The sequence below is a fragment of the Pygocentrus nattereri genome, chromosome 22 (assembly GCF_015220715.1).
Source record: "Pygocentrus nattereri isolate fPygNat1 chromosome 22, fPygNat1.pri, whole genome shotgun sequence".
NCBI classification, from domain to species: Eukaryota; Metazoa; Chordata; class Actinopteri; order Characiformes; family Serrasalmidae; genus Pygocentrus; species Pygocentrus nattereri.
In genome coordinates, this window is record NC_051232.1 from 33,762,903 (window position 1) to 33,779,746 (window position 16,844).

General features: G+C 43.4%; 1 protein-coding gene across 1 annotated transcript in view; it reads left to right on the forward strand.

Moving 5' to 3' along the window:
- The window catches only part of slc30a6 (solute carrier family 30 member 6), a 48,397-nt gene extending 35,100 nt beyond the window's left edge, over positions 1–13,297 (forward strand). The window contains exons 10-15 of the mRNA XM_017724694.2: positions 1,763–1,811; positions 7,710–7,829; positions 9,094–9,196; positions 10,070–10,117; positions 11,775–11,843; positions 12,731–13,297. Of these exons, the coding sequence (XP_017580183.1) occupies positions 1,763–1,811; positions 7,710–7,829; positions 9,094–9,196; positions 10,070–10,117; positions 11,775–11,843; positions 12,731–13,297 (956 nt within the window). The remainder of the gene's footprint in view (positions 1–1,762; positions 1,812–7,709; positions 7,830–9,093; positions 9,197–10,069; positions 10,118–11,774; positions 11,844–12,730) is intronic.
- Positions 13,298–16,844: the final 3,547 nt, after the last annotated feature.

Consider the following 16,844-nt stretch of genomic DNA (forward strand, 5'->3'; position numbering starts at 1 on the left):
AGGCTGGTTTAGCCATTGGGCTCGCCAGCGCCTACAGAACCGGCGCAGCTAACGGGGCATTTTGAGTCCTTTTATTGTCAGTCCCTGCTAAATGCATGAAAACAAGACCTGAAACTTGTGCAGTGTAAGCTAGGATTAACACTCTGATGCTAACATGCTTACAGAGTCGGATCCTCAGGGCTTTGACACCAAATCATGTTAATTACAGCTCTGCACATTCACACAGCAAAATACAAGCCAAGTATATACTCTCACATGCTTAAATATATATAATATATATTATATATTATTATATATTATTATATATATATCGCTGTTGTCGGAAGAAAACCTCGTATCTCCAAAATGGTGACTTTACAGTAGAAGGTTAAAACCTACTTTACTTTCAATTCAAGCCAATGGAACCAAAATTCTTTCCAGGTCATTTTGGGTCGTTTCTTTTAGTCCACCATAAAATTTACACACAGTGTAAAGGGCAACATATGCTTTCATATTATGTCAAAAACTGGAAAATGTAAAAAAAAAAAGATATATTTATCACTGCTGTTGGAACAAAACCTCATATCTCCATTTTTCTGTTCTTGGCATCATTTGAACACCTGTTGCTCTTTACATTGTGTGCAAATTTCATGATGTACAGACCAAAATAAAAACGGCCCAAAATAACGTAGAACAAATCCTGGTTCCATTGACTTGAATTGAATTCAGACCCTTCAGCCAACTGTGGAATTAGACCCTCTGCATTTAACCCATCTGTACACTGAAACACCCACATACATGCACACTAGGGGGCAGTGAGCACACTTGCCTGGAGCGGTGGGCAGCCCTATCCACGGCGCCCGGGGAGCAATTGGGGGTTAGGTGCCTTGCTCAAGGGCACCTCAGTCATGGACTGGTCACAGGGCTGGTTCCCTAACGTCCAGCCCACGACTGGCCCATTACATTACTCACATTTAACTACTTTTCATGACTTACATTAAAAGTGAAGTAGGTTTCTTTTTTTTTTTTTTCTTTCTTTTCTAGACTAAAATGTTGTTTTGCATTATTTCATTTCAATCTGTAGAGATATCGAGCAAAAAAGTAGCATCATGCTATCTCTACCAAGTTTATAAAACATGCAGCTGGCCAATGTTCTTGATCTCCACCAGCTCAGAGAAGCATATTGTGGCGTAATGCAACACAATAAAAGTCATCTTATTGCCCAGTTGCACTCAAATGTCTCATTCATTCTTCTCTGTCAACAACAAAGACGCATTGAAACTGATAAAAATCCACACCTGTATTCGACTCTGAGAGATAATGACTGATTTATGTGAGATGATTTTGCGGAAATGCTGCTGTTGGGGCTGATTTCGCCTGGTTTTTGTTCCTATGTTGATGCTAACCCTCACCCAGCCAAGCCAGCCAGGGTAGTAGGCAGCAGCGTATTGAGTTTATATGAGCTGACAGCAGAGAATTTCACTGTTTTGTCCTGGAGGTTTGTTTATATTACATCAGTGTGATGAGGAAAGGAGCCTTTTATCAATATTGTGTATCATATTATAGATATGTCCTTGAAGAAGGTAAGTGTTTGTGTGCGCTTATAAGTGAACGAGTGTCTCATGCTGGGGTTTCGGGACTTGGCGTGACCCCAGCCCGATCAAATGGCAAAGGGGCTACTGTTACCTCGAGTGAGGACCCTAAGTGGGGACATATGTTAGGTCGAGGCGAAAGGGGTGAGGATTGCGTTATTCTGAATATTCCCTGTCTCTGTCGCCCACAGCTGCCAGCACCAGTTGGCTCCAGGAGCATGTAGCTGACCTGAGTCGAAGGTAAGAGCCTCTTTCGCCGAGTCAGCTTTCTGAATCGGTCCTTATCTTTCGAATCTGAACGGATGCCTGCAGATTTGGACTTGGTGGCAGAGAGACCAGTATTCCAAAGGAGTGAGACATTAGGGATTCACAGTCTAAAAAAGCAGCGCTGAAAATCCAGTGTTTAACATTTACATGCAGGTTTATCAGTGAGTGCTTGTCCGTGCGCTCAACACTCTGCAGTTGTCTGATCATTCAAATGGTCATGTACACAGCACAGTCTGATCAGAGTGTGACCTTAGTCATCCGATTAAGAGAGCTGGATTTTAGCTCAGCGGTCAGATTCCTCAGTGCTGTGAGCGCTTACTCTGATTTCTTTCGGATGTCTCAGTCTGAGTATGTGTGAAAACAGACGGCGGTACTGGAAATAAGCGAACAGCGTCGCCGCGACACTTTTGGTGCGATACTAAAGCCAAATACATGCTTGAAGAAACTTCAATCCTCCTTTTTCTTTATCTTGTAGATGATGTACATTCATATTTTCAGGTAAAGCGGAACGATGTTTTAAAAAAGCTGCAGTTTGAGTTTTACGTTGCGGTTGTTACTTTATTGGCTGGATGTAAAGCAGACATCTGGTCTCATGTAGGTCCGGAGTTTCCCCATTATCTGATTGATTATTCCAAGTGTATCTAAACGCATTGATCAAATCAGATTTTGTGCAGTTATCGGATTATTAAATGCATGTAAACTCTGTATCAGCAGAAATCCCACCGCTAGATGTCCTCTTATTGCCCAACTCCTTTCTTTTGAAATTTGTGAATGATTGTTTTATTAAATGCTTTGCAGAAATGCTGTCGCCAAAAAAAGGACAGTATGAGCGTCCGATATGTTGTTGTTCATGGTAAAATCCATTAAATGGAACCTACGGGTTTGTCAGTGTAAACAAAAATCCCCCCGGTAAAGCACGCTTTTGATTGTGAAACACATTTTTAATAGATTTTTAGCAATTGCAGTGTATTTGTGAGCAGTGAGTACGTGGTACCATGAAAATACATACATATAACCCACCACCCCAACCAAAGCAAGGCCATCCTCAGAAAAAGAAATACTTTAAAAAACAAAACTCCACATTTTTGACAGGTTCCTAAAACAGGGCTGATCCCATTCGTTGCTTTTCACTTCACTAGGTTCCCGTGTATACTACCTACCATCTGGCCTCGGAGAAGATCTCCGTCTAAAGAGTTATTTTAATAAATAACGGGTCATTGCCTCCGAGTTCTGCCGCCGATCATGAGGAAGCATCCTAAATATTTCCTAAAGCCGCCGAGTAACAGATAGTAGGGTCAATTATTAAGAATTTCCTAGGTAGCAATTAATCAGCAGTTTATGACGTGGAGGAGACGGTGAAACCGTTTTGAAAGGGACACCCAATAAAAACGAGCTTTCATTGTATATTTTACACATTCGTACAACCTCAGAATGAGTTCGTATTCTCAGAAGTAATGAAAGCGCATCCCATGCATGTGCGTCTCTCGTATTGTGGTGAAGGGACGCTCCTAATGCGAAGAGAATAAATAGACAACTTATTTAGCCAAAAGTCTCCTCTTTAATATAAACTGCTTGGTCCTAATCTTGGGTGAATCTTATGTAAGCGGTATCCTCACCAATCACGGGACTAATGGGGCTTTTCTCACCCACACAGCTTTTAACAAATCTGTGCCCCCCCCCCGCACTCCCCTCCCCTCCCCTCACTGTGTTCAACAAGCTTACCGAGAGAAAGCTAACAACCAAGCGAAAGCTAACCTAGCAAACATAACTGAGCCATCAAGCTAGATCTGCCTTTCTGTCGTCTAATGTGGCGTAATGTGGACCCAGATTGTCCTCGGACCGTTCTGATCAGCAGGTTTTAAGCCAAGTTTATTACTTTACTAGATGTTTATTATTACTCAATTTCAGTAGCACTAAATATTATAAATATTTCACACTGTTTCCTGTTTCACATGGATTTTTTTATTGGACGTAAGCAAGTCTAGGAGTAGTAGGAGCAGATTTTATTTAGAAAAATGATTTAATTTTGGTACAGCTGGTGAAGACCAAGGACCTAATTGATGTTTGACCAAGTAAAAATTCATTAGCTGGTATTATTGGTTAGCAAAATTGTTTTAATCTTAAAATTGATGTCCGTGTTGTTTAAACTGTTTAAAATATGGCTCAAGCCTGGTTGATACAAGAATTTGTCTGGACTTGGTCGGTGGATTGGGTTAGTTGGTTTGCTAGTCTTGCATGGCAAAAAAATCCATTACTGACCTTTAGGGGCAGAGCTGCAGTCTGTGACGGCCCAGCTGTTTGGCGTTAGGTCCACGCCCGGTACCTCACTTTGCCCTGGGGTGAGATTTCCTCCCCTCTCCACCAGTGAACAAACCAGTTCTGCTGCCACTCCAGAAGGCTGTGGAGTGTGGACTCGCTCCATTGGCTTGTCTAAATAATGGATGTGGAGATATTGTGTTTCAGGCCAAATTGTCAAGATCTTTTCATCATTTCAAAACCAGCAGCTGTTGGCACACATACACACTTGCCTTTAGTTCTTGGATGTACATTTTCACGTGGGTGTAAGTCAAGAAGGCATGTTGAAAACTGAAGCAGTGCAACATTACTGTAGTCAAAAGATTTACAGTAGTAATACACCTTCACTCGGACGTGTAAATGATATAGTGAAATGGTAAAATATTGCTGGGTCGTAAATATTGACCTGCTGTCGATCCAATATTTACCTGATTTTACATTTAAATTGCGTCAGATTGTCTACAGCAGCTGGATTGTAGGATATATTGTATTGTATTATATTTGGCACACACAGATATTATGGACCCTGGACAGGTCGCTAGTCCATCACAGGGCAGGCAGACAGACATACACACACTCACACCTAGGGGCAAATAAGTACCTTCAGTTGGGCTGACCACGTCTTTGGCCTGTGGAAGGAAACCCACACAGACGGAATGGACCCTGGTTACCCGGCTGGGGAGTCGAACCCAGGCATTCTTACTGTTAGAGCACTAAAAGGCCAATATTAAAGAATCTCAACACATCTGTGGGCCACAGAACGCCTATGCTTTAATTCATGTTTAATTAATGTTTAATTAACCTATAAACCAAACTGACCACTGTGTGTTTAAAATGCATAAAAACATCGCCAGTAAAATAGACACACTTGTAGTTGGCCTTGAAATATTATATGAATACTTGAAATATTCAAACTTTAAATGTCTCCAGGAGCTCAGTCTTTTAAGCCTGCCTATCTGCTTGAACTGGACACCTGCCGTCCCTGACGTTAGGTGTTTATACTGGCTGAACTACAGTTAGTTGGTTGGTGATCTGGCTGAGGTACAACCTCTGTCCCATAGATGATTGTTGGGGTCGGAAAGTCGGAGCACGTTACGGTGCATAGGTGATCTGTAGTCCACTGAAAAAGGAACAAGGAGCAAACAAATACCCGGAGGAATACACTTGAAAGCCTGTTTAGTTATTCAAAAATAGCCAAGGGAATTCAGCAGGTGTTCGTGTTGGGAGAGCCTGATGAGCTGATTCTACACACAGCGTAACCTCCTTAACCCTCTGCCGCACACATTGAGAGCGTACGCATTTTGCATAAAATGGTCCTTGATTTATTTTTTTTGGAGCTGGCTATTCAATTCAAGTCCATTCCACTGTCGTGTGATGTTGCTTCTAGGCAACAAACCTATTGCTGCAAATTCTCATAACAAAAATAAAAATGCTGGACGTTTTTTAAAAAAGAGAGTAGGACCAAGTACATGCCTTCTGTTGGATAATTAAAACTCTTCCCCTTATTGATAATCCTATCATCGTCGTTAAATATATGTAATGTGTATAGGGGGCAGTCGTGAGCTGGAGGTCAGGGAACCAGCCTTGTGACCGGAAGGTCGCCGGTTCGATCCCCAGAGCCGACAGCACATGACTGAGGTGTCCTTGAGCAAGACACCTAACCCCCAACTGCTCCCCGGGCACTGTGGATAGGGCTGCCCACCGCTCCGGGCAAGTGTGCTCACTGCCCCCTAGTGTGTATGTGGTGTTTCACTTCACAGATGGGTTAAATGCAGAGGTGAAATTTCCCCGTTGTGGGACTAATAAGGGTCAGTTAATCTTAATCTTAATAATGTTATTGTAAATTGGGGAAAATGAGTTTGTTGCCCTGAGGCAACATCATGCAGGGTTAACACCACGTTCATGTTCCCTTTTGTGCTCCAGTTAAGATACGAATTCGTTGTTTGACGGAATTCTTGGGCAAAATATTTTCACCGTCTTCCCAAACGATGCTTTCAGTACGTCCCTTATTCTTATGGCTTTATAATTACATAAAAGTAGTTCAGTTTTCTCAGCTTTCGTTATTCTCCGTTAAAATCGATCTCTGGAATTCGCCAGGACGCTTTAATAGAGGCTCAGTGCCCTTTTACATGGAAACAGTCACTTCTCCTGTTGGTTATGAATGCCTGGCATATTTTAAATAGGATTATTTGTGCTCCTTACTGGGTCATTTGAGGTCCGTTCTCCTTTCGTCAGCTCTTAGTTCGCCCAGGAACGCTCGGATTGAGATCTGCCATTAATGAAATGGGGATATGATTGCTTGGCCTTCAACGTGGACAGGATGTACTCTCTTCTCGTCTCTCCATGCTTAAAAAAAGCCGAAACAATGTCATGCACTTGTCTCCGCTCCTCTTCGTAGCCACCTCATTCGGGGGCACGCATTACATAAACCTGGTGTGCGTTGCCTTTGCTCTCAGGAGTGGATTGAGGCTTTAGTACTAGGTGAACAATATCAAGTATTTGTTTGTCTTGCCGTAATCTCAGCCGCCGGGATTAAAACACAGTGGACGGGCCACTGAAAACAACAGGAAGGGTTTTTTTTTTATCTCCGCAAGCTGTGTTGACCAGCTCCAGCGGAGTCGCACTGCTCCGTTCATACTCAAATTATATCAGTGCATCAAGGAGATTATCAGATATTCAGGATTACGAAATCTGCCCACATCACAGCCCCATCTCTCGCCAATAATGACTGCTTTACTGCTTATTTATGCTCATTCTAATGACGTGCGCTGCTGTTTGTGGCAAGTGCCGAGTTTACTTGCTGATTAAAGATTAATGGGCGATTAATGAATCGGTTACTGGTCATAAGAATTTGCCAAACCTTTTGTGTCCTTAATCATTCCTGCTCAGAACACAGTGAATTAACCCTTAACTCAAGGAGTTGCCATTCGGAATTTTTACATTTCCTGTCAACTTTTATGTTTTCCTGCAGATCAATATGCTGTATTTTATTTTGTTCATGATCTAGTTGGTCTGCTTGTGTTCTTTATACTGATACATTGGCTTATACACCGGTCAAGCCTAACGTTCTGACCACCTCCTCGTTTCTACTGTCCACTTTATCAGCTCCACTGACCGTATAGTTCCACTCTGTAGTTCTACAGTTACAGACTGTAGTCCATCTGTTTCTTCAGTGCTCAGGACCGTATAGAAGTGAAGATCGTTTTTGTTTGTTTGTTTGTATTATTTGCTGGTCTCATACAAAAAGTCATCCAGCTGAAATGGCACGTTTGGATAAGAGAGTGTGACCAATGGTCAGTGAGAGAGCCCTTTTTTTTTTTTTTTTTTTATTGTTATTATCTTTTATGTTTTACACTGTACGCACTTTGGGATTTACTATAAATGAAAAGTGCGTTATAAATCCAATGTATTATTATTATTATTATTATTATTATTATTACATGCAGAGACCAAACATCTACTGCTGTTGAACCTTTCTGGCCATTTTATTATTATTATTATTATTATTAATTATTACTGTCCATTACTGGAGTCAGAGAGATTTTTGTGATCATTAATCTGTGTTTGTGTTTGCAGTCTCTGTGGGATCGTCCCAGCGTTGAGCAGCTTTCTTTTGCCCCGAATGAATCCCTTTGTCCTGATCAACCTGGCTGGGGCGTTCGCTCTTGGGATCACTTACATGCTGATAGAGATCAAGTAAGAGCATCAGGGTGTTCTGCATGTCTTTTTAAAGGAACGATCGCACTGGTTGATGCACTGCCCGCCTCGTTTCTGTCTTGTTCCGCTGATCTGACAAACTGTTGCGCTTTTGTGCTGCCGTCAACTGAATAGGCCTGAGTACATAAGTGGGATAATAAACAAATAAAATAACGAAGACTCTGATGAAGCATCAAGAACTCTAATGTGGACAACTGTGACTTCTAATGTCTCACATGCAGTAGAGCAGAATTTATGCCACGTGGCATCCTGAGCATTTAAACACTCACAGCCATCATAACTGGTTTGATGGGAACCATCGTGGCCAGTAATTAACAAAAACAAAAAGCTTGCATGGCTAAATGTCCGTTTGACATGAGATTACAGCTGGAGAGGGAATTAATGACTTACAGTTTGCTTGGGTCTGTTTTGCCAAGCAGAACAAGCAGTTTTTAGATCCTGTATGCAGAGCAATGCTGCTAACTACATAAATACCTTTCTATATACACTCACCGGCCACTTTATTAGGTACCTCCTGCTTGTTAACACAAATAGCTGATCAGCCAATCACACGGCCGCAGCTCACTGCATTTAGGCGTGTAGAGGTGGTCAAGACGACATGCTGAAGTGCAGACCGAGCATCAGAACGGGGAAGAAAGGGGATTTAAGGGGCTTTGAACGTGGCGTGGTTGTTGGTGCCAGACGGGCTGGTCTGGGTATTTCAGAAACTGCTGATCTGCTGGGATTTTCACACACAACCATCTCTAGGGTTTACAGAGAACGGTCCAAAAAAGAGGAAATATCCAGTGAGCGGTCAGTTGTGTGGACGAAAATGCCTTGTTGATGTGAGAGGTCAGAGGAGAACGGGCAGACTGGTTCCAGATGATAGAAAGACAGCAGGAACTCAAATAACCAACCAGAATCTCTGAGGAAAGTTTCCAACACCTTGTTGAAAGTCTGACATGAAGAATTCAGACAGTTCTGAAGGAAAAAGGGGGTCCAGCCTTTTACTAGCAAGGGGTACCTAATAAAGTGGCCTGTGTGTGTTTGTGTGTGTTTGTGTGTGTGTGTGTGTGTGTGTGTGTGTGTGTGTGTGTGTACCTCCAGCTTCTCTTTAAGCTACTCACAGAAGGAAAGTCTATGTTCAGGGTGATTTAAAGGATGATTGACAAATCAAATTGACAAAAAAGTTGATAAACTCACTGCTAGACAGGTTTATTAATACAGATGTACAGTTAATCGCACCGTTTTCTGCATTTTCCAGCAACTACAATGCAGTGGACACGGCCTCCGCAGTGGCGATCGCCCTGATGACCTTTGGTACAATGTACCCCATGAGTGTGTACAGCGGAAAGGTCCTTCTACAGGTACACGTCACCGAAAGTCTTGTAGTTGTGCTTTCTCCCTTTTGGAAGGTGTCCACTTTTAAGCTCTTGAACTGGTTCTCGGCTTCTGGTTGGTTTGACCTCTTGGCGTCATGTGGAGGTTCTTTCTCAAACATTAAAAAGTTTCTTCTTTTGTAAATATTTATAAAAAATGGTTCAAGCATTAAAGGGTTGTTTAACCGAACCCAGCACTTTGTGGGCAAAAACGTAGGTCACTTCTAGTCTTCATACCTTCAGAACGGTTTAAGCTACAGACATGATGCACGTATCAGGACGTTGAGCAGACCCGCCCCTAACTAGCTACCATTCGTCATCGAGCTGCGACGTCAGCATCAGTGAGTGATTCAGCTCGGAAAATCACCCAAAATCCCGATATTGTTGCTCTGACTTCATATTCCAACAAAGGGTTAAAACAGCGGCATGATTCAACATCAGGTCACTCATCAGACTTACCACCCGGAGTGATTTCACCCACCTGTGACCGTCCATCATCCAGCAGTCCAGCCCCAAAATCACCCAAACCCACTCACATCTATTATATCTCGTCATATTATAAACCAGGACGCTCAGAGGAGCCTGACCTCACTGGCCAGAGTGAGAGAGACCAGCTGACCCAACCCCACAACCCAGAAATCCAGCACAGACACACGGCCGGATCACTGTAACCCTGCTATTAGCTCCCTGCTTTAGCCTCCGTATGGCAGCAAAAGGGTCAAGGAGCTGAATTGGTTCTTCTATGGCAAAGAACCTTTTTAGCACTTTTATTCATAAGAGCATCGGGAGAAAAGAGTTGGAGTGGAAGTCGGTGAGGAAAGAAATGGGACTAATGCTAACTCTCTATTTGTGTCTTTGCAGACCACACCTTCTCATGTCATCGGTCAGCTTGACAAGCTCCTCAGAGAGGTACGTTTTACGGTTGTCGACCAATAATGTGGTGATGACGCATCAAAGATGTCATGATGTGGCAACTTTTTGCTAAATAATCAGTTTTACAGTTTTCATCTTCCCCAGATGTTCACACTTAAAAAAGGCAGTTATTCAAGGGTTCTTCAGCTTGAGAATGTGCTGTACATGGTTCTATATGGAACTGTTTTGGAAAGGGTTCTGCATAGCACCAAAATGGTTCCTTTTATTGTTGCGATGTCAAGCATACAGTAGAAGCTGTACTTTTTTGGTGCTGTATAGAAACCTTTCCAAAAATCAAGTCACTTTTATTGGCACGTCACCTTTACACAGGTACAAGGTGAGTGAAAATCTTAGGTGCCCCCTTGTAGAATTTAAATACAAATAATATATATATGAAAAAATAAAGACTCTAAATATATACACACATACGCCGTATATACAGTAGTATTAGTTGTACAGTAATACGTTCTCCCAGATTATAGAAGATATGGATGGAAGATGAACGTCAGTCTGTATGCGTCTGTGTAGATTTGCTGGATGGAAGGTGCAGTAAGATCAGAGTAAAAAGGCTCCTCTACAGCACGTTCTCTGTTAGTCTGAAGAACCCATTCACCCTTTAATCGTGCAAAGGGTTCTTTGAGTGTTCATAATTGTATATACTCTCACCAGCCACTTTATTAGGTACACCTGATTGTTAACACAAGTAGCTGATCAGCCAATCACACGGCCGCAGCTCACTGCATTTAGGCACGTAGAGGTGGTCAAGACGACTTGCTGAAGTGCAGACCGAGCATCAGAATGGTGAAGAAAGGGGATTTAAGGGGCTTTGAACGTGGCGTGGTTGTTGGTGCCAGACGGGCTGGTCTGAGTATTTCAGAAACTGCTGATCTACTGGGATACAACCATCTCTAGGGTTCACAGAGAACGGTCCGAAAAAGAGGAAATATCCAGTGAGCGGTCAGTTGTGTGGATGAAAATGCCTTGTTGATGTGAGAGGTCAGAGGAGAATGGGCAGACTGGTTCCAGATGATAGAAAGACAGCAGGAACTCAAATAACCAACCAGAATCTCTGAGGAACGTTTCCAACACCTTGTTGAAAGCCTGACATGAAGAATTAAGACAGTTCTGAAGGAAAAAGGGGGTCCAGCCTTTTACTAGCAAGGTGTACCTAATAAAGTGGCCTGTGTGTGTGTGTGTGTATACCTCCAGCTTTTTTGGGGCTGTATTCACAGAAAGCTAATTTGGACACCATGCTTGGCTGAAGAGCTACGTCTATGATAAGTGGATGATTTCTAAGCTGATTATTCACCAAACTATTCCATTAACAGCGGTGGGTGCAATGCCTTCCATCTCCAGTCTTGAGGATCCTCTGCTCTCTACTGGTTCAGCCATTCTCTTTCCCAGCACACCTCATTCAACTCATCAGATGTGTTGTGGGCCTGAAACCATGCAGGGTTCCCGGCAAAGGAGTTGAAGCACCATTGCCCTCCTCAAATCAGTCTGGGGTCTCATTTCACCACTCAGACAAGCTCAGTAGAAGTCCTTGGGCACGACTCTTAACACCTACCTTTAAACACGATTAAACTGTAAGTGGCTCTGGATGCGAGTGTCTCTCAAACGCCGTAAATATAAATGAAATGTGTTCTTTTTCCAGGTCTCTACGCTGGACGGAGTTTTGGAAGTGCGGAACGAACACTTCTGGACTGTAGGCTTTGGCTCTTTGGTAACTCATTAATCTACCTCTTTTATTTATCCAGCAGATTTATTATTAACTCTACTCTCGATTTCCTTCAGATATTCTGATGCTTCACGGTTCACCTAAGGCTGGGTGTGCACTACATGACTTTTTAAAATCTTCTCCGATTTCTAAAACGGAGAGCATCACAAACTTGGCGTCAGTTTGTCACAGAATTTCTCGCGAGGGTGCTCGGACTAGACGACAGGTCAAAGAGGAGATATAATAAACAGTGTAATGAGTTTGGGCTACAAATAAGAACTCAAGCTCCCAGATCTCCTCAGATCACACGACACAGATAAAGTCAAATGTACTGGATCTGTTTGAGCTTTTTAGTGCAGTAAACTGGGGACTAATATGTGATGAGAGAGAGAAATAAGGGCTAGTAATTTGGCCTTGGTGGGTCTCCAAATGTTCCTGTTTGGTGGGGTTAAAGGCTCTTTCCATCCCAACACTTTAGGCTTTGTTTTTCACTGAATTAATCAAACTGAAACTATTTAGTGGTCATTGAGTTTGCCCTAGTTTTCACCCCGGAGGTGGGGTCTGTCCTGGAATGCTCTGGGCATAATCCATTGTTTGCTGGTCCCAGGCTTCAAAGGTGGGAGTTTAAGCTGCCCAGCATGCTCAACAACCAAGCAGCATATAATACAAAGTAAACACGCTGGAGACCCACAATTAGAAATGAACTTTTCAGTAAAAAAGTGGAAACGGTCTTGGCAGCAACGCTGCCGCTCAGCTCTTTCAAATAGTTGGCATATTTGGCACAGGAGAGCAGTTTGGTGGCCTGAGAGAGCAGAGGGAGGCAGACGCTGGCTAACAGAACTCATTAACCTCGTCTCGTAAACGTTTTTTTATTTGGTTGTTTTGACGCGCAGGCTGGCTCCGTCCATGTCCGCATTCGCCGGGATGCCAACGAGCAGATGGTCTTGGCCCACGTGACCAACCGCCTCCACACGCTGGTCTCCACACTGACCGTTCAGATCTTCAAAGACGACTGGACCCGCCCATCCCTGGTGTCTGGCGTTTTGCCAGCCGCCACACTTAGCGCGTCAGATTACGGCGGGGCATCTGGGTTCCTCCCCCCGGCCTCATCCAAACAGGCCGAGGAGCTGGACCCCCTCACCTCCACCCCGACCAAGCCGAGCAGCCCGCCGCCCGAGTTCGCCTTCAACACCCCTGGAAAGAACATCCAGCCTGTGGTGTTACCGAGCACCCATCAGCACAGGCCCTACAACCTGGGCCTCGCCTACGGGGCCTCACCCTACACCAGCATGCTCAACCAAGGCTTCACACAGCCAGGCGGCGGCCTGGGGGTTGGCGCTGGCTTAGGAATGGGAGCACGACTGCCCTCAGTCCAGGGCTACAGGACTTCGTTCAGTGCGGCTCCACATAGATACGGAAGCAATCTGCTGCCTTCACAGACGAGCCAGTACAGACCCTGACTGAAGCACCAGAGCCATTGCCCTATAACGCTGGGCTAGAAACAAGCTGACCAACAGAGGATGCTGACTGTAATTGAGATATATATTTATTTAATAGGACCAAGGCTTGTACGTCTTATCCTTAATGGATTTTCTAATCGTATTCTCCTTTTTTTGTACTATTAAACGGATCACAGGCATAATGGGACTGTACGGCTGTGCTTTGTTCCACTGTCTTTGCTGTAAGAGGATTTGCTAAGAGGCCTGTGGTCTTTGTATTGTAACTTTTGGGTTCTTTCAGAAAGTTGATCCACTTTTATTCCGGATGTCGTGCCGTTTAAACAGGGGACGATTGTTTGAACAGGGTTCCGCTCATTGTCGGACCTCGGTGCTCGGGAAAGCCGTTTTGATCCCATGTAAAAATGAACGAATAAATAAATAAATAATTTGGGAACCTAGTAATTCCATACTTGACTAATAAGTCGGATTCTCGTGCATTAATGTAATGGTGGCTAACCAAACCGCAGCCTGGTGTAAGAGGATTATTTCCAGCGTCCACAGAAATCAGATAGTCGTGTCACGTTGGGTTTTGATGGAAAACGACCTCGGCTGAGATCCAACCACAACCAAGATGTGAAATTTGCATTTTTTTAAAGCAAATTTCACTTTTTTTAACCAAAGGTGAACATTTGGCTATTATTACCATTGTTTTTATATGTGTAGCAGTAACAGCAACCAAAACGGAGCTTTCAAGAATGTAACACCAACTTTAGAACCAGTATTTTAAGCTGTTCGTCCCATTGATGTAGTTCCCATTGATAAAGTACAGACTATTTTCCCTACGAATGCAAGAGCTGAAGCAAATGTCCATATAGTGCAAATCTGTGTGGCTACACTTTAAACTGGGTCTATTCTGAACACGACGGCTCAGTTATTCCAGAGAAACCCAAGTCTGCGTGGTTCACTGTGGTTTTGATAGGAACCAGACGTCCCAAGTCTTTAATGCCTCTGAAAGCTTTTCATGAAATGGTTCTGGATGCTTGTAATATTGTTCAGAGATAAAAAAAAATAAAAAATTAAACATATTGAACATTAATGGTGAAGAGGTGCACGCAGGGCACTGTGAGGCGAAGTTAGTATCCAAATGAAATGTGTCTTTTTAGTTTTACGTCTGTTTTACTGTCAACATTACACATAAAAACGCGTATCTTCACTGGTTGGCTTGGTCTGCGTTCTGAACTACAGCCTGGCCTCACTGGGAGTAGGCTGACCAGGTCAGCAGAGAGCAAGCAGGCTGTGTTGACTGTCGATGTAAATAAAATTTTATATAATGTCTGTTTTTATCATTCATAAGGTCCGTGTACTCCGTAATCTGTTCTACTGAGTTGAAACCGGCTTATCCAACGCCTCGACTGAGTGATGAGATTCGGTTCAGTCATGAACCTTTACGGTGACTTTGAGAACGACTCATGAGCTGGTTTTCAGACCTTCTCGACTCGGCTCAGAGCGATCAGAGCAGGGAGCCACTAGCGGTGCCGTAAAGGCTGTTCGGTTCCAGAAAGTTTGGAGTCGACTCCGATTCAAAGCGATGGGAGTCTGTTGAATCCAAGAGTCCATTCCACACATTATTGACTCCAAAAAAACGAAACGGAGAGAAAGATGTCCAGCAAAATAGAAAGGTCAACATTATTCAGTACTTCTCTCTGACCTTAGCGAGGAGAGCTGGAGAGAGAACCGAATTAATGCAGAAGGCCAAGTTGATTCTCCAGTCATCTTCAGGTGGGTAGTAGATGTTTCAGCACTGCAGTGTTTGTATGTTACAAATAATGCATTTTATTTCATCACAAGATTTAAAGTGAAATGGTTACAGAAAGGATGCGTTTTTATTCTAGCTGTCGAAACGGATCACATCACACTAGCGATGGGGAATCGATTCCAAGTGAATCGATTCGTCAACTCCAACACGTCTGGGAGTCGATGTGAACTCCTGGCCAGTGACTCTAGTTTTCTCCAGATCTCAAGATAGAAGTTATTTTCTCTATTTCACTACTTATTTATATTATCATATGATGGTATTTTTGACATCACGAGATAACAGAACAAAACGTAATCTTGAGATCATAACTTATTTTTCTTGTGATCTCCACAAATGTTTTCTCTTTGTCACAGCTTTTATATTGATCATCAAGGTAGAAGTTGTTTTCTCAAGATAACTTGTTAATAATAAGTTGCAATATCAAGAAAATATCTTGAGATCACAAGACAAAAGTTCTCAAGATCGATTTTCATGATATTGCAATGTATTTAGCTTTAGTTAACACGTTATCTTGAGAAAACAACTTCTGTTATCCTGAGATCACAAGACAAATAGGTCAGAACTGTATCTACCTCATCACCAGCTGTGGAGCTGCACTGCTTTAAATGAAGGGAAGCTGAGGAGTCGACTCCAGCAGCATGAGTCGAGAGTCGGAGTCGTGCGAGTGCGGGCCGAACGTGAGTCTAAAGCTTTTGAGTCGACTCTGGATTCCCGAATGCCTGGAATCGAGGAGTCGGTTCTTTTTTGGGTCGACTCCCAGCCCTGGGCGCCGTCCACACAGCGGGACGCTGAAGACCACAGAGAGAAAACTCGGGAGTCCAGAGGTAAACGCTGGAGCCTGGGGCCTGGGGCCCATAACAAGGACCGTAGGTTAAACGCTGCACAGGTGCTACAGAAAAGTTCGATTTAGTTGGATTTTTATTGCTTCGATCTGGTCTTTAAAGAGAACCGGCTCAAAAGAACGACTCGTTAATGAATCGGATATCAAATCAGCAAACGAAGGGAAGGCCAGGTCCTCCGGTATATGGCTAAAATAAAAGAAAATAAAGGACAAAAACATATGAATTGAAAAGTGCTGGCCTAAGAAAAAAGATAAAAGCTCTAGAATCGGAACATCTATCCTTCTAGAATCGAAGGAGTCGACTCCCTCCATTTACTCCATTTAAAACGAGCACATCACGGCGATGGGAGGTAAATTCAGCTTATGGGGGCGATGAGCTGAGAAATTTCTCTCTTTATGAAGTTGTTCACCTTTTCCGGTCCACCTTAACTGGTTCAGCGTTTACCATAACGGTGCACCGGCGCCAGTATGTAGCAGCAGTGACATTTAAGGTGGGACGGAAATTTGAATAACAAGCTGGCAGATAAAGAATCTGAGCCTAGTCATCTTTTACCAAACGCTCTGTGGAAAACGCCCTTTATTTACACTTTTAATCCCCAGTGCGTGTCTATTGCGACCCGAATTCTTCAGAAACCGAACTAAACCGTTTGTTTACATCAGTTGGTGAGCAGCGTTAGCATAAAGCTGCTAATTAAATAAACACTACTCGAACTACAGCCGCCTGCCTGCTAATGAAGGGGAAACGGCCATTCGAAGAGTCGAGTCTCAGCATTTCGACTCTTAGAGTCATAGGCAAAGAGACGAGCCCTGTTCCCTGACCTGTTGGAGTCGAAGAATCGACTCCTTTGGCATCGACTCACCATCACTAACACAGCGGTGAGTTCGTAACACTTGGTTCATGTTCCGATTCG